The sequence below is a fragment of the Acipenser ruthenus genome, chromosome 39 (assembly GCF_902713425.1).
Source record: "Acipenser ruthenus chromosome 39, fAciRut3.2 maternal haplotype, whole genome shotgun sequence".
NCBI lineage: Eukaryota > Metazoa > Chordata > Actinopteri > Acipenseriformes > Acipenseridae > Acipenser > Acipenser ruthenus.
This window is the reverse complement of record NC_081227.1, coordinates 6561011-6578901: the sequence shown is the minus strand read 5'-3', so window position 1 is coordinate 6578901 and position 17891 is coordinate 6561011. Positions and strand designations below refer to the sequence as shown.

At 47.0% G+C, this 17891-nt stretch overlaps 1 protein-coding gene across 6 annotated transcripts in view; it reads left to right on the top strand.

The window, feature by feature from the left end:
- The window catches only part of LOC117397428 (amyloid beta precursor like protein 2), a 45852-nt gene extending 30367 nt beyond the window's left edge, over positions 1-15485 (top strand). Inside the window, exons 4-18 of one of the 6 annotated variants that reach the window (XM_059009712.1) lie at positions 2354-2466; positions 2878-3113; positions 3562-3755; positions 5452-5619; positions 6003-6133; positions 6671-6745; positions 7273-7431; positions 7660-7788; positions 8951-9050; positions 9384-9557; positions 9785-9808; positions 10867-10949; positions 11643-11717; positions 13391-13543; positions 13817-15485. In XM_059009712.1, coding sequence (XP_058865695.1) covers positions 2354-2466; positions 2878-3113; positions 3562-3755; positions 5452-5619; positions 6003-6133; positions 6671-6745; positions 7273-7431; positions 7660-7788; positions 8951-9050; positions 9384-9557; positions 9785-9808; positions 10867-10949; positions 11643-11717; positions 13391-13543; positions 13817-13918 — 1916 coding nt within the window. In that variant the 3' untranslated portion in view covers positions 13919-15485. The remainder of the gene's footprint in view (positions 1-2353; positions 2467-2877; positions 3114-3561; positions 3756-5451; positions 5620-6002; positions 6134-6670; positions 6746-7272; positions 7432-7659; positions 7789-8950; positions 9051-9383; positions 9558-9784; positions 9809-10866; positions 10950-11642; positions 11718-13390; positions 13544-13816) is intronic. The other 5 variants (XM_059009716.1, XM_059009714.1, XM_059009713.1 and 2 more) reach the window with 5 other exon arrangements.
- The last annotated feature ends 2406 nt before the right edge of the window (positions 15486-17891 follow it).

Below are 17891 nucleotides of genomic sequence, written 5' to 3'. Positions count from 1 at the left end.
AAGTAAGAGTAAAAAATAGAGAATGCAGTAAATAATTACATGCAAGAGCAGGTTCGACGAAGAGCAGTTAACTTACATTAAATATTTGCTTATACGATAAATGTTTGAGACTGATTTCAAATAAGAGCAACTACAAAAACCATGGATACGGATACCTTTTAAGAGTAAAATCAAATTCTAGACCCATGAAGTAGTTATAATTACAAGCAGTAGTAGAATCGAGCAAAAGGTGGAGCGGTTCAGTGCAAGTACAAGATGATGCAAGTACTGGTACAGTCGGGTGCCGTATAGTCCAGTATAGGGGAGGGTTGTGAGGTTTACAGATGCTTTCCGAACAGAGCTGAGCGGTCCTGATATCCGTGGGTAGGTTGTTCCACCACTGAGGGGCGAGGGTGGAGGAGGAGCGGGCTCTGGAAGCGGGGGGGAGTAGAGGGGGGGTACAGCCTGCCGCTGGTGGAGGATCGGGGGGGGGGGGGGGTGTAGGGAGAAATGATAGTCTGGAGATAGGAGGGAGCAGAAAGGTCAAGACAGCGATAGGCGAGTACAAGAGTTTTGAATTGGATGCGAGCCGCGATAGGGAGCCAGTGGAGGGAGCGCAGCAGGGGTGTAGTGTGGGAGAAACGAGGAAGGGAAAAGAGTTTTGGATGAGCTGGAGCAGACGGGTAGCAGGGAATCTGTTGCCGTAGTCAAGGCGGGACAGTGCCAGGGCCTGAACTAGGAGCTGAGTGGAGGAGTTGGTGAGGAAGGGGAGAATTCTGAGTGTTGACCCTAGTTGTATTCAGCAGACTTCCAAAGAGATTGAACCTAAAGAACCCAAGTCAAGCTGACACATGTAGTGGTGGTCGACTGGCCTGTGTAAAAACAATCTGGACCCATCCCGGGAAAGCCCTTGTTTTTAAACATGAGGAGCAGTGTGTTTAAACACGACCCTCTCGCCTCTAACTCCAGGGGGCAGGACCTCTGCCCCGGTTATTTTGTTCTGCACTGTTTTTGTAACAAACGCTGCCAGTAAATCTGCTGAGCTCCCAAACAGGACCTGCCAACTCTGCAAATTCCCCGGAGCCTGATCTCACCCACAGGCATCGGGCGTCTCAGAAATGAAAAGTACAGATATTTGTTTTGTCATGGTTTTACCTACAATTTCCTACTGTGCTTTATTGTCATGATTTACCAAAGATTACCACATCTTTCACAATGCTCTACCACACTTGTATGCTACTTTACTACACTTTCCTATGCTTTTACCACAGTTTGTACAGTGCATCTTTCTAAAGTCACTTTTAAACCATTAAAAACCTTTCATGTTTTGGGGAAGCTTAAAGCAGTCCTGCCTTACACGATTGAAAATGGTTCGCCTGTGCATTTAAACGACTAGGAAGATTTTCTATACAAAAAAAAAAAAACCCTTTGCTCAAATCTACAGGCCTGAGGTTTACCATGCACTGATAGAACCCAGATCCCTTCCCTGATGGCCTCTAATCCCTGTGCAGTGACAGCGTTTCCACCTCCTTGATCCTCTGACAGCTCCTGAACTGTTCGACTTCCCAATCGCCTGGTCACGTTGCCGGTCACAGACACGCTCTTTTTGTGGTCTGCGGTGGAAAGCTGTTCAATTCAAGCTTGATGCTGCGTTTCACTGTCCAGATTTCTTTGATGGATCTGTGTTGGAGACTCGTAAGCGCTCCCCGAGCGACAGAAACTCGTCTCGCCCTGTTCTGATGCGGAGAGCGCTGTGTCCTGAGCTGTCTTCGTCTCTGCCCGTTTTAAACAGTATTTCAAAGACGGAACGGTACAGCTCTGCGGCTGCGCTGGTGAAAACAGTTTCAAGAGCAACGACTTTCTCTGTCGGTCTGTCTTCTTTTATAGACTAGCTGGCTGTCTGGGGAGGGCTTTGTGAGCGGCTGCAGAAGGAATAACTGTCTGCTCCGTCCGAGTCCTAAAACCGCACAGAAACGTGTATAAAATCAAATAAGGGTCTGTTTTAAACAAGCCCAAGGGTAAACCATTTCATCGGTTCATCGGTACAAATCTAGCAGCTGGAAGGAATGAGCAGGCTGGCTGCTAAACACCGTTTTTAAAATTTCTATTCCTCCGATTTCTCTGCCTTTAGGGCTGAATGCTTATGAGCTGCTAACCTAGGTGGAGATTAGTAGAGGGCTTGGTAGCTCCTACAGCAGCCTTATTAAATGAATGCACTTGATTTATTGTGTCGGCACTTGATTATTATGTGTGTGTGTGTTTAAACTCTTAAAACCAGGAATGGATCAAACTGCTCTGCAGTGTCAGTCTTATTCCCATCCCTGGTATGGCTATCCTCACACCCCCCCTAATATCTCCTCTCTCCTGTTTGCAGTCGGTGAGTTTGTGAGCGACGTGTTGCTGGTTCCTGAAAAGTGCAAGTTCTTCCACAAGGAGAGGATGGACGTGTGCGAGAGTCACCAGCACTGGCACGGAGTGGCCAAGGAGGTGAGGCAGTGCACTGCAGAACACAGCGAGAGCCGCACACCGTGAGCATGTGACAGCAAAGCCTTGTGCATTCCAGAGTCTAACGCAGATCCTTACCAGAAAAGAACAGTCGAATAATAACGGAACAGCAATCCTAATCGCGGAAGATCATAAGTATGATCGAGGTGTGATTTAATGAAAAACAAACCCAAACGACGATGCCGTATTTTCTAAACTTAATGCAAAAACTTGGGTCAAACAGCGCTGTGAAAAAATGAGAATAAACAAATGGGCTTTAAATAAAACGGTCATTTTTAATAAACAATCCCAAAAGTGAAGAGTGCCCCGTTCTGTAAATCCATTTGAAAGGGCTGGTTAAGGCTGTGTGAGTCGGGAGGTCTCCAGTGTTGTAACACTGTGCCCTCGCTGCAGGCCTGCTCCAGCGACTTGATGATCCTGCACAGCTATGGCATGCTGCTGCCCTGCGGCATCGACAACTTCCACGGCACAGAGTACGTGTGCTGCCCTCAGAACAGGCTGGGAGACGAGCCCAGCCTGCCCCGAGAGAGCCCTGCCCAGGAGGAGGAGGGGGAGGAGGAGGGGAGGGATGATGACGAGGAGGAAGATGATGATGATGAGGAGGAGGAAGAGGATTTCATGGCTAAGAGGTAACGTGTGGAGATTAAAATGAGATTAAAAGGACTATTTGAATAGTGTTATAGTACAGCAGGGATGGAAACTCCTGGTGCAGAACAGCTTCACCCATTCCAGGTTTTAATGCTAGCTTGATTAGCCACAGTATACAGGTAAGTCTTATTTCCATCCCTGTGTTGTGTTGACCTCATATTGTGATGTGTGGCATTTTGCCTCTGCTTTTAAAAATGACAGATGCTACACTGACATGTCATCAGTATTGGACTAATGGGGGGGAAAAGTAAAGCAATGGCAATATCGAATGTATTTTTGGTAATGTGTCTTCATCCTTCAGTCCTGAGCTTGCCAGTATATGGATTCAAATGTTTTCCAGTTTTTCATAGAATTGTCTGCATGCGGTTTGCAATGTTTTTGTGACCTGCACACTGCATCTCAATCCTAACCCGCCTGTTTGTCGCTCAGTGAGGTGCCCACAGAGACGGAGCGTGACGAGGGAGAGGAAGGTGCGAGGGACGAGCCTCAGGAAGAGCAGGAGGAGGAAGAGGAGGATCTGGACTATGTGTACGAGGATGAGGAAGAGGACTACAGAGACACAGAGGAACGCAAGACCACACAGGACAGGAGCCCCGCAGACAAGGAGTCCCAGGATCTCAAGGGTATGTGTGAGGGCAGACCTGGGCAGGGCATGGGCAGTGACAGGAGTATGTGAGAGGGCATGGCCGATGACGGGGGTATGCGAGAGGGCATGGCCGATGACGGGTATGTGAGGCTCAGGTCTGACACCATTTCACCAGCCCTCGTCATCTTGGACTTTCCAACAGCAAATCTCCATTGAAAGAGGCTTTCAAGGAGTCTGCTGTTGGATTCCTTGGTTCATCCTTCCCTTCCAGTCCCAGAGCACCCCATATATTTATTCTAGTGGTTTAATTAATACATTTCTCATCTAATATCTGTATCTAACTTCCATATAAAAAGTCAATGTTAACTGTGGCGGGCTGGGACTAGCAGGCCACCCCTGTTGCACGTTAGTGGTGCAGTCCAGTGCATGCTTCATTCCCCGTTCGGCAGGGCTTACTGTGTGAGCCGGGTGGGGGGGGGGGGTTGGAATATTGTTTATTCAGCTGCATGATCCATTTCACTTTTGCTGAATGTGAATATTAGCCATTGATCTAGGGCTGCAACGAAGGGTACATCTTGACCTGCGAAGGTTCAGAACACGTTAGCAAAGGAAGGCTCGGACCATCTATGGTACTCATTTGCATAATGTACCGGTAGCGTCGTCGTAGCTACTTGTTTATATTTGATTTAAACAAGTTATCCAACGCAGGTTATCCGTCGGTCACATTTCACTGCTACTAAAAATATTAATAAAAATAATATGAACTTGCGCTTGTCAAGTGACCTCAGAGATTGGACGTGCCTCCATGACACGAGTCGCTCGCACAGTTTGCATTCAACTTTCTTTTTTGCTTGTCTGGGCATTTAACAAAAAAAATCCCAAACAGCAGAGGGGTTTCGAGACGTTTCTTTCAGTACAGCTTACGCTGTACAACGCTTTGCAGTCGAGATGGAGAATGAAGAAATGAAAGGTTTGCCTCTGGATAACACGAGCTGGAGCGGGGAGGGGCGGACGGTGCTCAGTTTTCTAAATTATTAGTGCTAGCTTATTTTGTAGGTTTCAAACCTATTCTGCCATCACACTTCGTACACTGTCTTGTACACGAGATATTCAGCTCATATTTTACTGAAGCAATATAACCGCTATAGGCACCCCCCAGTGCTTTGGATACGATACCCTGCTCCATACACAGCAGAGGCACCATGTAGAGCTGCCATGTGTAATGATTTGGTAGTGCATTTTAATACAACAACTTAAGTACTATGCGTTATACAAATCAAAAGCTGGAATGTTGCATGCGAGCGACATTTAATGTGTGCTTTATAGCATTAATTACGGGTTCTGTTAACAGAGAGAAAAAACTAAACATACTTGACCAGCCTTGGAAGGGTTAAAACTACCATGGAATTCCTGGCCAGCGAACGAACCTTCCAACACAGCCCCACGTTGATCTGATCTTATCTTTTTTATGTTTTATTGTTTACTGTTTGCAGTGTGATTAACTGCGTGTTCTATCTATTTACTGTTGCAGGTATTATTATTATTATTATTATTGTTAATAGTCGTATAATCAGCTGATCATGTTACAAATAGCTTGTTACTATTAGCTGTTCTTGGTATGGTCAGCTGCTTGTTAGATCTATGATTTGCTTCCGTTCGTTGGAGAGTGCTCTGTCCCCTGTCCTGTGCTGCTCCTGGTGGTTGCAGCCTGCTCTAACAGTCTCCCCTCACAGCTGTCTGCTCTCTGGACGCTGAGACCGGGCCGTGCCGCGCCATGATGCCTCGCTGGTACTTCGACCTTGACGCCCGGAGGTGCGTGCGATTCGTCTACGGGGGCTGCGCCGGCAACCGCAACAATTTTGAGTCTGAGGAGTACTGCATGGCCGTGTGCAAGCACATGAGTAAGTGGGGCCCGGCACGGCCCGGCCCGGCCCGCCGGTTCTGCATTCTGTGTTCTGAAGTTCTGGATCGCTTCACTGTCCTCGCTTGCACTCTGTCTCGTCTCGTCTCGTCCCGTCCCGTCCTCGCTGCAGGCCGGCATGAAACTGTCCTGCTCTCGTCCTCTCGACTTCGTCCTTCTGTCCGTGTCCGTTTCAGCGTCTGCTTTGGTGTCTCTCTCTCTCTCTCTCTGCGTCTGTTTCGTTGCTCTTTACTAGACTAGAAGCCATTTTTGTGTGTCTCTTCCTGCTGTGGTTCCTCTTGTCTCAGCGTGTTGTCTGTCTGTCTGTCTGTCTATCTGTCTGTCTTTCCCCGGGCTGACCACGTGTCTGTCTTGCGCCCGCAGTCCCCCCCACCCCCCAGCCCACGGACGACGTGGACGTGTACTTCGAGACCCCGGCCGATGAGAACGAGCACGCCCGCTTCCAGAGAGCCAAGGAGCAGCTGGAGGTGCGCCACCGGAACCGCATGGAGAGGGTACGTCTCTGTCTGTCTGTGATCTTGTGGTAGGTGTGCCTGGCTGTCTCTCTGTCTGTGCCTGTGGCTGTCAGGCAGATTGTGCCTGTCTGTGTGTTAATTGCATGTAGAGGTAGGTCTGTCTTGGTCAGTTCTCCTCGTGGAGGATTGTGCCTCTGTCTGGTTATGCCGTGCAGTTATTTTTCCACATGAAGCTCAGTAGGATGTGAAATTCTATTGCTGCAGTAAGTGAGAAACGTGGCTGTGTCAGCAGTCAGTGCATCAGGGCTGCTATCTGAGGGAGCACCCAAAACAACCCTGTGGTTTGTAGGAGGCACCTCTCCTGCATCGTGGGAAGGGATCTGTACAAGGTTAGAAGCTGCTGATAAGAATGGAACAAAGAACAAACCCTGTGTCTTTGTAGACGAACAGGATTGTACCACTTGCTGTGTGGGGAGGGGGGGTGGGGGTGACACTGCAGTGTTAAAAGTCCCGCTGTTGTAGTGAATGGTATAGCTGGGTTGAGGCTTTGGACTCACTGTTTTTGTTTCTCTGCAGGTGAGGAAGGAGTGGGAGGAGGCTGAGAGACAAGCCAAGAACCTACCCAAGGCTGAGAGGCAGACCCTCATCCAGGTATAGGACACTGTCACAAGCGTCCCTCCTGTCTGTCCACAGTGCTTCCAGGACACATGGTGTAGGACAGGATGTGTCCACTGCAGTTCAGTTCTGTCTGTCCTGTACCCATGTCTGTATTGTCTCCGCCTCCTGTTTTTCCTACTTCCTATCTCACATTCTCTCCTTCCTTTTGCTCTCCCCTCTCATCCCTCGCTCGCTCCCGCTCGCTCTCTCTCTCCTCTAACCCTCTCATTGTCTCTCTCTTCTCTCTCATCCCCCTCGCTCTCTTGCTCTCTCACTCTTCTCTAACCCTCTCATTGTCTGTCTCTCTCTCTCTCTCTCTCTCTCTTCTCTCATCCCCGCTTGCTCGCTCGCTCTCGCTCCCGCTCTCTCTCGCTCTTCTCTAACCCTCTCATTGTGTGTCTCTCTCTCTCTCTCTCTCTCATCCCCCCTCGCTCTCTCGCTCTTCTCTAACCCTCTCATTGTCTCTCTCTCTCTCCCTCTCCCTCTCTCTAACCCCCTCCTCTCCTCCTCTCTCCTGGCAGCACTTCCAGACGATGGTGGAGTCTCTGGAGCAGGAGGCTGCCAGTGAGAAGCAGCAGCTGGTGGAGACGCACCTGGCGCGGGTTGAAGCCATGCTGAACGATCGGCGCCGCCTGGCTCTGGAGAACTACCTGGCAGCGCTGCAGGCCGACCCGCCCAGGGTGAGTCCAGCACACACAAACTCACAAACATGAGAATCATTTACAATTAGGGATGGAAGTAAGCGGTGTCCCTCATTCCAGGTTTAATATAGATTTCAATTATTTAACAAGCAACTTGCATCTGTGTGAGAAATACAACAGCGACTAGTTGAATGAACCACTAGAATACCCGTGTCTCCCAGTCCCTAACTCCTCTCTCTCTCTCTCTCTCTCTCTCTCTCTCTCTAGCCCCATCGTATCCTGCAGGCTCTGAAGAGATACGTCCGTGCTGAGAACAAGGATCGCCAGCACACCTTCCGCCACTACCAGCACCTGCTGGCCGTCGACCCCGAGAAGGCTGAGCAGATGAAGTCTCAGGTGAGGCCAGGGGTCTGATATAGTGGGGCAGGAGGGAGCCTCCCTTGCAGAGCAGTGTGAGCCAGTCCAGGTTTTACTCTGTGCTCATGTTGTGTGGAGCTGGAGCTGTGTAAAGGGGTGCAGTGAGTTGACAGTACTTCTGTTTCAGATCAGATACTTCTGTGCGCTTAATTAGCTAGCCCCAAGCTTGTTTCCTATACAAGGTGGTTAATTAGGATCACAGCAAGACCTGGAACGGATCAAGCTGCTCTTCAGTAGGAGTCTTTTATTGCCTGGTTTCGGAAGCTTTTACCAAATCTAGACCTGTCCTCTTTCCCAGCCTACAGATTTTTGTATGTGGAGATATGTGCAAAACGTACAATCTGTTTCAAAGCACAGCTGCAGCTGTTGCCTTGAGGTGGGAGAAATATTTAAAAAAAAAAAAAAAGTTAAATCAGATCAAATATAAAGATCAGATGCCTGGGATTAGAGCAATCCATAGGAGCTCTTTCACTTTGCTGCAGGTCCCAGTTCCTTCAATAAAGCCCTGCAGACTCCATTAACCTTCTCAGCAAAAGGGGCTCCGCAGCACGACTGCACATGCAGCAGCAGGAGGAGGAGGAGGAGGAGGAGGAGGAGGAGGCGGCTGACGTCTGCAGTGCTTTTCAAGCCCACTGCTGCCCTCTGCTGTTGAGTGGTAGATACTGCACTGGCAGGGTGGGAAAACACTGCAGTGCTGTACATGCAGCAATCTGTCACAGCGCCCCCTGTCACCATTGCTCGGTACTGCAGATCTCCTCACTGAGTTGGAGATGGAAAAATAATTGGTCGTCTCTCTCGGTCTGCTTTTTTTTTTCTTTTCTTTCGGTTTTGCGGTGGCTGGCTTGTCTGATGTAAGCAACGTGACCGATGATGATATCCAACCCACATAAGAGGTGTGGGCTGAAAATCTGTTCATTTCTTGCTCTACGCCCTGTATTGTGATTAGAATATATAAACAGTACATCACATCATCATGAGTCTTATATTGTGCAGTCTCATACAAAGCTATATGATGCACTCAGATTGAGACAGCTGTCTCTGATCTAACTGTCGCGCTCTCTCTCTCTCTCTCTCTCTCTCTCTCTCTCTCTCTCTCTCTCTCTCTCTCCTCTCTCTCTCTCTCTCTCTCTCGTGCTCTCAGGTGATGACGCACCTCCGTGTGATTGAGGAGCGGATGAACCAGAGCCTGTCTCTGCTCTACAAAGTGCCGTACGTGGCAGAGGAGATACAGGGAGAGATTGGTGAGGCCTGCCTGCCTTCCTTCATTGTACAGTAGAAGCCCAAATTTACGCAAGTCTGAAATGTCACTCCGAAACTTTATTCCCACTAATTTGTGTGTGTGCTGTATTTGTAAACTGACTACGTCTTTAACAAAATAACCAGGAGAACTGTCTTTTAAACTGTTCAAATGCACAGAGTTGGATCTGAACGTCTTCTGCAGTAGCAAGGAGCCCCTTTTCTGTTCGTAACTTTGAGCTTCTACTGCATGTAACGCAGATAACCGAGCTCTCAGGGGGGGTGGGGGCCCAGCGTGTTGGAGTCTGCCACAGTTTAACTCCCAGTCTGCCCCACAGACGTGCTGCTGCAGGAACAGAGAGCCGATATGGACCAGTTTGTGTCATCGCTGTCGGAGTCCCAGCCAGACGTCACGGTGTCCTCAGAGGAAAGCGATGAGCTTCCGGCCGTGGAGGGCAAACCCTACCGACCGGTCCAGGTCAAGACTATGGGATCCCAGCCCGAACTGGAGGGTGAGTCCCATTGCAGAGACAGCCCCCTGACCCCTGAAAATACTCTTTCAGAATTCAGATGATAAATATTCTTCTTTCATTAGAATCCGCAGCCTCCATTTTAGTGTCTGCACCTGCTTGTACTGAAATGATTACTTTGGGGGGAAGAAAAGTGGTTTAATTTCTCTCTGCTCTCTCTCTCTGGTTTTCCTTCTTTCTTTTTCTCTGTGTTGGCGCGCACTCCCCAGATTCACCCAGGGCCATGAAGAAAGGTTGGTTTTTTACGCTGCAGAGTTTCCCCATCTGTCCCGAGTCTCTCATTTCCTAGTTCTGTCCCAGCCTCGTCCGGTCTGGCTAGATCTCTCTGTGCTATTCTCATCGTAACGAAGCCTCATTTTAATCCACGCACTGGTCTCATCCGCTCTGTCTAAGCACACCGTTCCTCTTCGATGTTCATGAGCTCTGCATTCTCGGTGTCCTGTAGTCCATACGCTGTCTCCGATCCTCACCCTAGTCATCCCATTCTTCAGCAGTGTCTTCATGTTGATTCACCCTGTGATCCGGCACTGTACACCAGTGCAGATTCACCAACTGTTCTGCCTTTTCTGAATCCTAATAATGAGCCGACTGCCTACTGCAGAATTCATTTAACTTCTAAAGCTGTCAAATTGTCAGTAGCGAGGGCTAATGCGATTATTTAAATGTGTAATAAAAAAAAGGCTGCTTAATTATAAAACATATTAAAAACAATATCGAAAGTTGACTTCCACTGTGTGCTGTGTTCTCTTACCACCCCAGGGGGTTTATAAATTCCATTCCTGTCGCACAGTATGCTGCACAGGGGCGTGCAAGCGGTTATACAGGGCTTGAAACTCGCACTAGTCCAGAACCCCACCCTGGGTTCAGAACTTCCCTGGTTTTAGATACATTGTTGAAATGACCCGTTTTCAGGAGTTTGTTCAATCAGGCCTCCCTGGTCAATCTGCTCTGAATGAACTGATCGCACATCTCATCCCAGCATGAAGAATTCACACTAGTTCAGGAGTTGATGATGCAGCTATAAGGGGGGGACAAGGTGTTTCTTAGCAGCAACTTCTGGCTCCTGAATGTTTTGAAATGATTTGATTGAAGATTGAGGAAGCCCAGGGCTGGGTGCCGCGGTGCTAGTGCGAGTTTCACTGCCTGGTATGAAGGGACATCGGAAGCAGTGCATGCTGTTGTGAGCACACCTCCGCCCCCACCCCCTGTGCTCCTGTAGAGAGGCTGAGCCCCAGGCTCTCCTTGCTGGCTCCCTTGTTTATTGAGTAACCTGTCTCTGGTGTTGGTGCAGGTTCTGGGACGGCTGGTCTGGACGGGCTGATCGGAGCGGAGGAGAGGGCGATCAACAGCAAGAACAAGATGAGTGAGAACGTGGTAAGGAAGGGGAGGAGCCTCTGCCCGGGGGGGGGGGCGGCATCTGCACAGGGGGAGGGGCCTCTGCCCTGGGGGTGGGGCTGAGAGGAAAGTGAGAGCACTGAAAGAAAAGGAAACTAAAGGTTGGGTTTACAAATCTTCCTCCCCAAATAGCCCGATAGATCCTGATCACACATTTGCCACGGATACCGGCTTGGAAAGAGAGTTTTAGGGAAAGGCTTTTGAAAAAGAAGACGTGAACACACAGTATCACGAGGCCCAAGAAGAGATCAGTTTATACTGAAGCTGTCCCTCTCTTTACACAACACATCACTGAAACTATTAGCAGGGATGGAAGTAATACTCCCATTGCATTGCAGTTCCGTACACACCTGAGCTTCTTAACTACAGGGCTAGTCAAGCACGTAAAACCTGGAATGGGTGAAACTGCTATGCAATTGGAGTCTTATTTCCATCCCTGTGTTAAGCTCTTTCTTGTAAAATTACGCGGGTGTTCACAGATTAAAAAAAAGTGCAGCTACAAAACCACTGAAGAAGAGATCTATTAAATGCTGAATAGTCTGTCTTACATAATATTTCTATGCAGCACTGGCTCGCTATTGGTTACAGCAGAGCCAGTGCAGTCCTCCCCCCCCTCCCCCTCCAAGGAGAGGGGGCCCGCAGTGTAACCCCCACCCCTGTCTGTGTCGCCAGGTTATTGATGAGACGCTGGATGTTAAAGAGGTCATTTTCAATGCAGAGAGAGTCAGCGGTGTGGATGAGGACTTGGTGAGTACAGTAGCGCCACTTAGTGGACACCTTGGGGGACTGCAGCAAAGTGGGGGGAGCAGTGGTTTCAATCAAGGACTGCAAAAGGGGAAAGGACTTGGTGACTGCAAGACAGCCGCTCACAGGGCTCGGTTTGCCCTGTCGTGTGCGTTTTATTATTTCTGTTTTGTTTAGGTTTTATTAATGTGTTCTGTATGCGTACGCTCTGTGTGTGTGTGTGTGTATATAATGTGTATACTTTGATATACACATGTGATGGATGATCTTTTTATATGTATACAGAGATGGAAATAAGACTCCTGTTGCACAGCAGTTTGATCCATTCCTGATTTCACCAGGTTTAATCACGCACCTGAGCTTGTTATCTATACACAGTGTGTAATCAGGCTTGCACTAAAACCTGGGACGGGTGAAAGTGCTATGCAATGGAAGTCTTGTTTCTATCCTTGTATGTATACAAAATAATGGATATTTAATTTAATTTAATTTAATTTATATATATGTATATATATCATCTCACTTTCTTGCATCTCTCTGTCCTCATCCTTTACATTAAGTAGTTTTGTGTGTTTGTGGTTTTTTTTTTTTTTTTTTTTTTTTATTTATTTATTTTATGTTCTTTTCTTAACTCTCTGCTCTCGGGCCAAATATCCGGGACCTGTGAAGCATCATAGAGTCCAAAAGCTTTTCTCTCCTTGATCAAACACTCAGCAGACGAGCCAAATTGGACCAGAACCAAATTACTTGTGACCTGACCAGGGTCCCCTAAATGAGCTCTGTACTCCTCGCCCCCGTCTCTGTCTCTGTCTCTGTCTCTGTCTCTGTCTCTGTCTCTGTCTCTGTGTGTGTGTGTGTGTGTCTCTCTCGCGCGCTCTCTCTCTCTGTCTCTGTCTCTGTGTGTGTGTCTCTCTCTCTCTCTCTCTGTCTGTGTGTGTGTGTGTGTGTGTGTGTGTGTGTGTGTGTGTGTGTCTCTCGCGCTCTCTCTCTTTGTCTCTGTCTCTGTGTGTGTGTCTCTCTCTCTGTCTGTGTGTGTGTGTGTGTGTGTGTGTGTGTGTGTGTGTCTCTCTCTATCTCTTTGTCTCTCTGTCTCTGTGTGTGTCTCTCTCTCTCTCTCTCTCTCTCTCTCTCTCTCTCTCTCTCTCTCTCTCTCTCATAGCCACTCTTCTGGGTCAAATGACACTCCAGGTTTTTGTTCCAGACAAGCTTGACCCTTGCTTGCTGGTCTTGACCTTTTCTTTTTCTTTAGAAAAAAACCAAACGGAAAACAACAACGTCATGATCACCTGCAATCCTGGAACGGACTGATGTATATTTAGTTTGAATGAATGATGAATGAAGCATCTTTTTAAGGAAGGTGCTGTTTCTATTGGCGACCCGTAAATGTTGCTTTCTCAGTACTAATTTCCATTGCAAACTTACGACTAATAAAACACAGCTCTGTGGTGCAATGCACTACATCAGTTATCCAAACTGCAGTGGGCTATACCAGGGGAAAGCAAGGTTGATCTGGAGCTTGCTTGGAACAATCTCTGGACTGTTAAATGCTCCTGAAGCCTGGAGTTGAATGGTCTTGCTCCCATCTCTCCCTGCCTCCCTGTCTGGGTCCCTGGGCTGTGTGTTTTGGGGTTCCTGAGGACTGACGTGCCCTGTTTTATTTTTCACCTCTCCTGCAGGTCTCCTACAGGCCCCTGGGAGAATTTAGCTTCAGCAGCAGTGCCCTGATTGGCCTGCTGGTGATCGCCGTGGCGATCGCTACGGTGATTGTGATCAGCCTGGTGCTGCTGAGGAAGAGGCAGTATGGGACCATCAGCCACGGGATTGTGGAGGTGAGGCAGATCTCTCCTGATTTTAAAAGCACTGACCCGCTTTCATGGATTCCAAAGATTCATGATTTTTAACTGACAATGTGCAGCTGCAACATCTGAAATAGTTACATACCCTGAATTAACGCAGAGGGGTTAGAACCAGAAGATGTTTCGGCACGATCTGAGGAAGAGAAGCGGTAACGTTTAACAAGGTTCGTTAAGAGGTAGGAAAAGGGAATCCTGTAATGGGTGTGCTGACTCCTCCCTCTTTCTCCTGCTCCTCTTCTCTGATAGGTGGACCCCATGCTGACCCCTGAAGAGCGCCACCTCAGTAAAATGCAGAACCATGGGTACGAGAACCCCACTTACAAATACCTGGAGCAGATGCAGATCTGAGTGCCCCAGCCACAAGGGGGCGCCCTGGAGGAGAGGGGAGGATATACTACTGACCAATAACAATACTGTTCGCTTCCAGTGGATCACACTCTGCATCCTGGTTCAAGTGTGGCTCATTTTCAAGTAATTATCTAACTACTACAACTGTAGAGCAGACAACTTCAGCTTATTTTATGTACAAAGTGTAACAGTCTTTTAAAGACGAGAGAAGCGAATTAATAATGAGAAGATTCATGATCTTCACGACGTTTGATCTGAGATGTAGTTTTTCCTTTTTAAAAAAATCGGCGAAATACAAATAATTGCTAGTCTTGAAAATGCAGCTTTTTGGTTTTAACGTGATCGCTAAACTACAGCCTGTAATAGTTATTCGAAGATGTCGATTTTTCTCTGTAATAGACTGCTTTTACATGAAGGTTATTTGTACTGATTTTATGTAGTGAAAAAAAAAAATCATTTTTTTATTTTCTGTTCTATGCTATTATGACAAAGAAAAAATATATATATATATATTAGTGGGTTTTTTTTCTCTCTCCTCATCCCAATAAACGACTTCTCTTGAGTTTTAAACGTAGTGATTTAGGCATTGTACAGCAGCCTGGTGATCCTGTGTGGAGGATTCAGCGAGATTTAAACAGGTCTCTGATTCGAAGGATACTTTGGCATTGAGCCCTGATTTGTGCAGTGGACTTCGATTTACCCCCCTTCCCCTCCCTTTACCAGGTTGAGACATCAACCCTCAACACTTAAACACCCCCCTTCCCAAGCAAAGCCTGTCCGTTGTGGCTGGGATTAATTTGAACCCGTCGCTGTGTTTGGCTACTGCCAGCATTCTAGCGTTGCAAATGCCATGGACACATATGTTGCATTACCCCCTCCACCCCCACACAGTCGAAGTGGGCTACCTAACGCCCCTGCAAAGGTTACAGGGAGTCTCTGGTTTTATCCCAGATAGAAATGTCTACATTTCAGCTCCTGTAGCATTCTGTAATAACCAGGCTTGGAGATCAGCTTTGAATAGGATGTCTGCAGTTCCTGTTGTTTGCTTTCGCAAGTACAGTGACACCTTGTGGTTCCTTGGGGGTACTGCGTGCACAGAAAGAAGTTGAGTTGATGGGCTGTTTGAAGTGGGGGAGGGGCAGGTGGGGGCTGTTTGCACAAGTGAACTGGGGGAGGAGGGAGTTCCCTTTTTGAATTGTTATCCTGAACAATTCTTTTAAAAGTTCCCTTTTTAAAGGGAAAGAACCCGAGGAAAGTGCGCTGAATCCTTGTCTACATGGTAATGTGTTTGTATGCCTGTGTGGTTGATGTCATGGCTTTCTATCGAGGTTCTGGTAACCTGTGGCGTAATAATAATACAGTTTTTATTTGTATTTGTTTCCTGTGAAGATTATCTCCTCTGTGTGTTACTGTTCCACTATGCACCAAAACAGCTTCTTTATCCTGTAACTCCTGCTTGATTGCAGAAAGAAAAACATTATAAAAAGGGGGGGATGAAATGAAATTGAAAACAAATTCTAATTAAGGGGAAAAACACATCAATAAACACTACTACTTCCATAGAAAAGTCTCTGGCTGTTTCTTTTAGTGTCTGAGTTTTTGTGTGTCTGTTTTCTAAGCCTGCATTTAATGCTCCAGTTGGAATTTCCAGAGATTCCGAACCTCTTTACAGTCAAGAACTCCCGTCGCCACTGACTTACACAATCTGTGTTACACAATCCCTTTTCAATTGATGCAATCTTTAACCAGGTGGTCTTCCCGTCTAAAGAAGAATATTAATAGCAAAAATCTAAACGGATTGCTGTGTTGTAAGGGGTGATGCGTCCCTCCAGTGTGTCCACGCCTGCACTACACCCTCGCCCCTTGAGAACCTGCTTCCCGGTCTCGTCACGCAGCTCCACCCCTGGCTACGACATCAGCACTTCCCTTATAGGGGTGGAGAAAACACGTTTGGAAACCAGTAGCATGGGTGACCGCTTTACAATATCCACCCACACTAAACCGTGCTGGATCACTCGAAGGATGCAGTGTGAATGTAGCATACAGATCATTGGCACGTTTCACAGATTAGACCATATATTTTAAATCTCAACATATTGGAATATATTTTGCCCAATATTGTGATGGATTTATATATTTTCTTTGCTTGCTTTTGCTAAGAAACCAACCATACTGCCCCTACGAGCTGAGTGTATGACTGCGGTATAGAGAGGTGTAGGCAATCTTCCTGACTTCCACTCCCCAATTTGTAGAGCTAATGATCTAAAGGGGAGTGAAGTTTGCAGGACCCCCTCCAGCACGGGTCCGCTCTCAAAGGGTTGAACAGCCGAACCAGCAGCTGATCCTCTCCTGAAGAGGAAGGAGGAGAACCGCATTCCTGAGCGATGTTTCCAGCAGCTCGTCACAGACGTGTTCAGACAGGATCTCGACATTCTGCAATCCGAAAATCTGCGAACGCAGCGAAACTTAACAGCCACACGACCGGCTGCTGCTAAAAACACAACAAGAGCGGGGTCACAAATACACCCTCTATTCACCTGCCAGGGTCGGCTAAATAAATAAATAACTACATCCCCACATACTGAGGTACTTCAGTTGCATGTTAACCTTACTGTACATATTAAACACTAGACAGTGTCTCTACAATGCTGAGCACCGTCTACAATGTATAACAGAGCATTCCTGTTTTGGACCTTGATGGGCGTGATTAGAACCATTAGGACATTCTAAAACTAGCGGCTTTGTATGTGGAACCTCTAAATATTGAGCATGGAATCTGGAATCCTGTATAATGGTTCTATGAAGAAATGGAACCCTTATGAGCTGGAACAGGAGTGGCCAAAGTTGGCTCTTCCACTCCTGGTTTTTGTTCCAACCCAATTTGTTCCCATTTAACCAATGAAACGACCACCCGGACCCTGGAGCAGTTCATCATATCACTCTACCTGTTAAACCTGGAGCGGAACGAACCTCCAGGACTGTGATTGGACCCCCCTGATCTAGAACCTATTGTAAGAAAGGTTCACGCATGGACAATGTAAGGGGTCAGAACTCAGATGAATTTCACCAGGAACCAAAAAGAGTACCATGGTAATAAACACTGGAAACAATTCAGCAACAGCAGATCATTTGTAAAATACACAGTGTAGTATGGAAATATATTGATAAATATATTGGATTATATGTTTAAATCTAATATTGTGACACTATGTGAAAATCAATGAGCCAGTTCTGGCTGTCCAGGTAAACACAATCATTCAGTGAAGTTACCAGCACTGTTTGCATTATTCCTGAAGGGAAGGAGGTACACACAGACTCAGTACAAATGGAAAGTGATTCATCCAAAATACTAATAGTGTGTAATCGTTTAAAACTACTCAGAGCAAATCCTTAGGGAATATGGAATGTGAGCCAGGAGAGGGTGCAATAGTTTGCACAGTGGGTTAGCTAAACCCTGAACACAACTACCAGGCACTGTATCCTGAGCTAGGGGGCTGAGTCAGCAGTGTGTTATAAATCAACAATCTCCAGCACCCGTTCATGAAGTGTGTCTGAATATACCGGAACTTCCATCTGCACAGTCTGTGCCAGAGTGAAGCGGTAATACGTGTATTCAGTTTCTCCATGAAAATTGTTAGCAGCTGAAAATGCTGCATATAATTTCTTGTTCTAAGCAGAAGTGGCATCCACAGCCTGTATTCTTTTTCACGCGACCCCAACAGAGAAATTAAGTTTATACAAGTAATAGATTATAAGAATCGTCATCATCATCAACTGGAAATGTAATAATCATAAAAAAACGAACAAATAAATATTCGTTGATGTCAATTCATGTTGAGCAAAAAAAGTGAACCAACAACAACACCGGTCGCTCTTGAAAAACAAATTTCCCGGTGTGTGTAACTAAAATACTGTATAAATATTAATATACTGAGTGTGGAGGCTTTCTTCCAGCGACGCTCCCACCTGTGGA